General features: G+C 44.0%; 1 protein-coding gene across 1 annotated transcript, besides 8 other annotated features; it reads right to left on the bottom strand.

Moving 5' to 3' along the window:
- Positions 1-108: part of a dispersed repeat that runs on past the window's edge.
- Positions 41-119: a dispersed repeat.
- Positions 120-289: 170 nt separating this feature from the next.
- Positions 290-512: a mobile genetic element.
- Positions 513-587: a dispersed repeat.
- A 2-nt stretch (positions 588-589) lies between these two features.
- Positions 590-766: a mobile genetic element.
- Positions 767-877: a mobile genetic element.
- A 3-nt stretch (positions 878-880) lies between these two features.
- Positions 881-1,027: a mobile genetic element.
- A 17-nt stretch (positions 1,028-1,044) lies between these two features.
- Positions 1,045-1,109: a mobile genetic element.
- A 138-nt stretch (positions 1,110-1,247) lies between these two features.
- EKO05_0006725 (uncharacterized protein) lies at positions 1,248-2,649 on the bottom strand (the record flags this gene model as incomplete). Its single annotated transcript, XM_038940758.1, has 2 exons — positions 1,248-2,280; positions 2,354-2,649. The coding sequence occupies 2 exons, from the start codon at positions 2,647-2,649 to the stop codon at positions 1,248-1,250; spliced, it is 1,329 nt and encodes a 442-aa protein (XP_038797263.1).
- Between the last annotated feature and the right edge of the window lie 762 nt (positions 2,650-3,411).

Below are 3,411 nucleotides of genomic sequence, written 5' to 3'. Positions count from 1 at the left end.
TCTAATCCCTAATAACCCTCTAAGCCCTTGCCACTTAATTCCCCTAATGATCACGTGCATCCGATCCCTAATGGCCCTCTAAGCCCTTGTCACTTGACTCTATGCTTTGCTCCACTACAGTAAACAATATACCTAATTAGAAAAGTATCTATATTTAGGCCTAATATAGGTATATTTAGGCCTATACGTTTAAGTTAATTTTTTAGGCAAAAGCTATACCCTAAAAGGAAATTTTATAAGAATTATAATTAAGGTATATAACTTTACACTATCATTCTACATTGTTACAACAACCCTTAAAGTCTGTTTTAAACTTATTAATTGACTTTTTTATTAAAATGTCTTAACCCTACTTACAAAATATATAGTCTACTCTATACTCTTCATTGTAACCCTACTTACTGTGGTCTTTAACTAGATAACTGCCCCCTTAAGAACCTCTACCTGTACTTGTCTATAAGACCTAATTAAATAATTCCTTATACACTTTATCGAAAGTGTAGAACTTAACAGTCTCTAAGATCCTAACAGTTAGATAGAGAATTATAGGGACCTATTTAAATTGCAGCTAGAAGGGATCTAAATTTGCTACGTACGTTGATTAGCGTACAAGCCTTCTAGAGAGCCTCTGACAGAATAGGTAGAGTAAGCGTACGCAGCTGCACGTTAGGCTTTAACAGAACTGTAACTAGCTAAAGAGGTATAAGGCCTGCACCGCAAAAGGCTGAGCAGTTATCAACTAACGTTAGCAATTAATTAAGAACTGATTACAGATGCCATATTTAACCTTTGTCTCCTCTACAAGCGTAATCCAGGAGCTGATCAGGGCTGCATCCTTACACTAAGCTCTCTGCCTATTGTACGCTCGACTAAAACGGGGTAAAAACACTAGCGTTAAGATTAGCGATAGCAAATTGTATAGCAACCTTACAGGTATCCATTTTAAGTAGGTGGTGTTGGTAATGGGACGCGTTAAATGGTGGGTAACGCGTTGTGGTTGGGTGGCTGAAAACTATATGTGGCCGAAAAGTATAAAGTCTAGCTTAAGTGAGGTTCTTTGAGTTGGGCTGGCAATCGCATCGAGCAGGCTTGTCAGCGCGTTGGTAGCATTACGTCGTACAAGGGACATTGAAGGTCTAGGCAGCTGCTCGTACAGTCTTAATCGGATGCTTATTATGAGATGAGACAGTAAGCTGTAAATCAGCTTCAGATGAGTGTACTAGAGCCTACTGTTGCTGCTGCTGCTACTAAAGCTCTTTTCCTTTCTCATAAATAGGATGCGCCCATCCAACACGACCTCTTATGCGATCTTCGCCAAATACATAATTTAAAACCCTACTTTGCTTCACTCGTGGAGCTACAACAAATGTTTGCAAGAACCATTGAAAAGCATAGATCGGAAGAAGAAATCGGCCGAAAAACCAGTAGATCGGATTGGCCCATGTTTGGACACGAGTTGTTGCTGCTGATACACTCCAGTCAAACGCAAGTGCAGTTTTCCGTGTGGATTGGTACTCGAGAAAGACATTTCGGAGAGCATCTGCACTGATGTCGCAGTTTGCGCTTGATTCTACTGCACCGTGCAGCAGGTTGCAGAGCAACGCTACGTCCTGGATTCCATTTGTGAATCCGAGACCTGCGTTAGGTGTGAACTTGTGGCATGCATCGCCAGCAAGCACAATCCGTCCCATACTCCAATGCTCGAGTACACCTTCTTCCAAGTTCGACATGCCTGCCGTTGAGCTATTGTAGACGTCCTTGACCTTCAAATCTTCATTGACAGGCCAGTCTGCAAAGCTAGCTGCAAATTCGTCCATCTCTGCCTTAGTATATCGTTTAGACTCCTGCGTTGGTTCTGGCAGCTTTTCGTACAAGAAAATCCAACCACGTTCAAGGCCAGTCAGCCACATAACGGAGCGGTCCTTGCCCTGTGAATCGTATCCCTGCCCAGGCTCGCTTGGTCGCGGAAAGTTGGACCATAAACATCGGTAGTTGGCAGTGAAGGGTGGTTCCGGATTGCGGGTAGCTGAGACCCTGTTCTCAGCTGAAAGAGTATGCATTATCTTGCGCGTTTGGCTGTGCACACCATCGGCCCCAAGCACCATAGATCCGGAATACGTCTTTCCATTGGCGCAAGTGACAACCACGCCGGTTTTGCCAGTTGCAATGTGGACAACTTTCTGGCCGAGCAAGTAATTAGCCCTTGCGCTATCCGGCAGACCGTCTAGTAGAGCTCGTACAAGATCAGCTCGATGGAACGCAATAAGCTTAAGGCCAAAGCTGAATGCTGGAATGAGCTACACTTCAGACAACGTTGGGCTGGTTGATCAGACAGGCCGGGAGACTGACTTACTTCCTTTCCATGATGGTGATGGATGTACTGTCAGTGAACTTTTTGCCCTCCTTGGTAAATGATTTGTTGTTTGACAACTTCTGCCCTATCGAAAGCAACTTATCGAGTAGACCTAGCTGCTGCATAAATCGCATGCTTTGAGCTCCAAGAACAAGACTAGCGCCGACATCGACGGCGATATCATCATTCCGTTCAAGAATTACGAATTCGATGTTGGCCAAATGCAACGCATGAGCAGCGGTCAGTCCGACTGGCCCACCGCCAACCACAATGACTTTAAAAGGTAAATTTGACATTGCACTGAATTGTGTTGTAATGAGAAGATGAAAGTGGTGTTATTTGATTCCACAATTGAGCTTCTTACATGCTTTATACATGTGTACTGACTGCTCCCAAAGTAAGGACGGGCGTTGACGGACCGGACCGTAGAAATGCCGGCGAAGGTCGATCTGTAGCCCGGTTGGTGTGCTATCGCCATGGTCAAATCGCATCCCAAACCATGCTGCTGTACTAGACCCTTGCAAATTATAAGATTGCTCTGCTCTAAGCTAATATTATTATGGCAAAAAATTGGAGATTTAAGGTAGATATAGAGAGCCAGCGTCCCCCCAAGACTGTGTTGCTGAGACTTTGGAAGATCTATTGCCAGAACGATCTCATCTATCATTATGCAAAGAAAACGAACAATTTCCAATCTTTCAATTGATAGTGTCAATTTCAGTCGTAATGGTGTGCTGTGTGCGGTCTTTTTCGCAACGGTGGACCACTTTCCTCAAGAATCGGACCGAGCGGGGGTCGAAAACAAGGGTGGTCAGGTGATTTTGATCCTTTCGGCAGTCCATAAGCCGCATCCGAAGGGAAAAAAGACACCAGACAGACCGACTGGCATTCTGCGTAGAGCAATGGCAGGGATTCTTAGTAGATTCAACTTAGTAAATCTTTTGGCCGAAAGAACACCACTGTCTTTTCAAAAAAAGTCTTTGTCGAACGTCTCAGGAAAAAATGATTGTTAATGCGATGATGAAGCGCAAATATTTTCGGTTAGTGTTAACGTGCTG

Source organism: Ascochyta rabiei, chromosome 11 (assembly GCF_004011695.2).
Source record: "Ascochyta rabiei chromosome 11, complete sequence".
NCBI classification, from domain to species: Eukaryota; Fungi; Ascomycota; class Dothideomycetes; order Pleosporales; family Didymellaceae; genus Ascochyta; species Ascochyta rabiei.
This window is presented reverse-complemented; position numbering and strand designations above follow the sequence as displayed.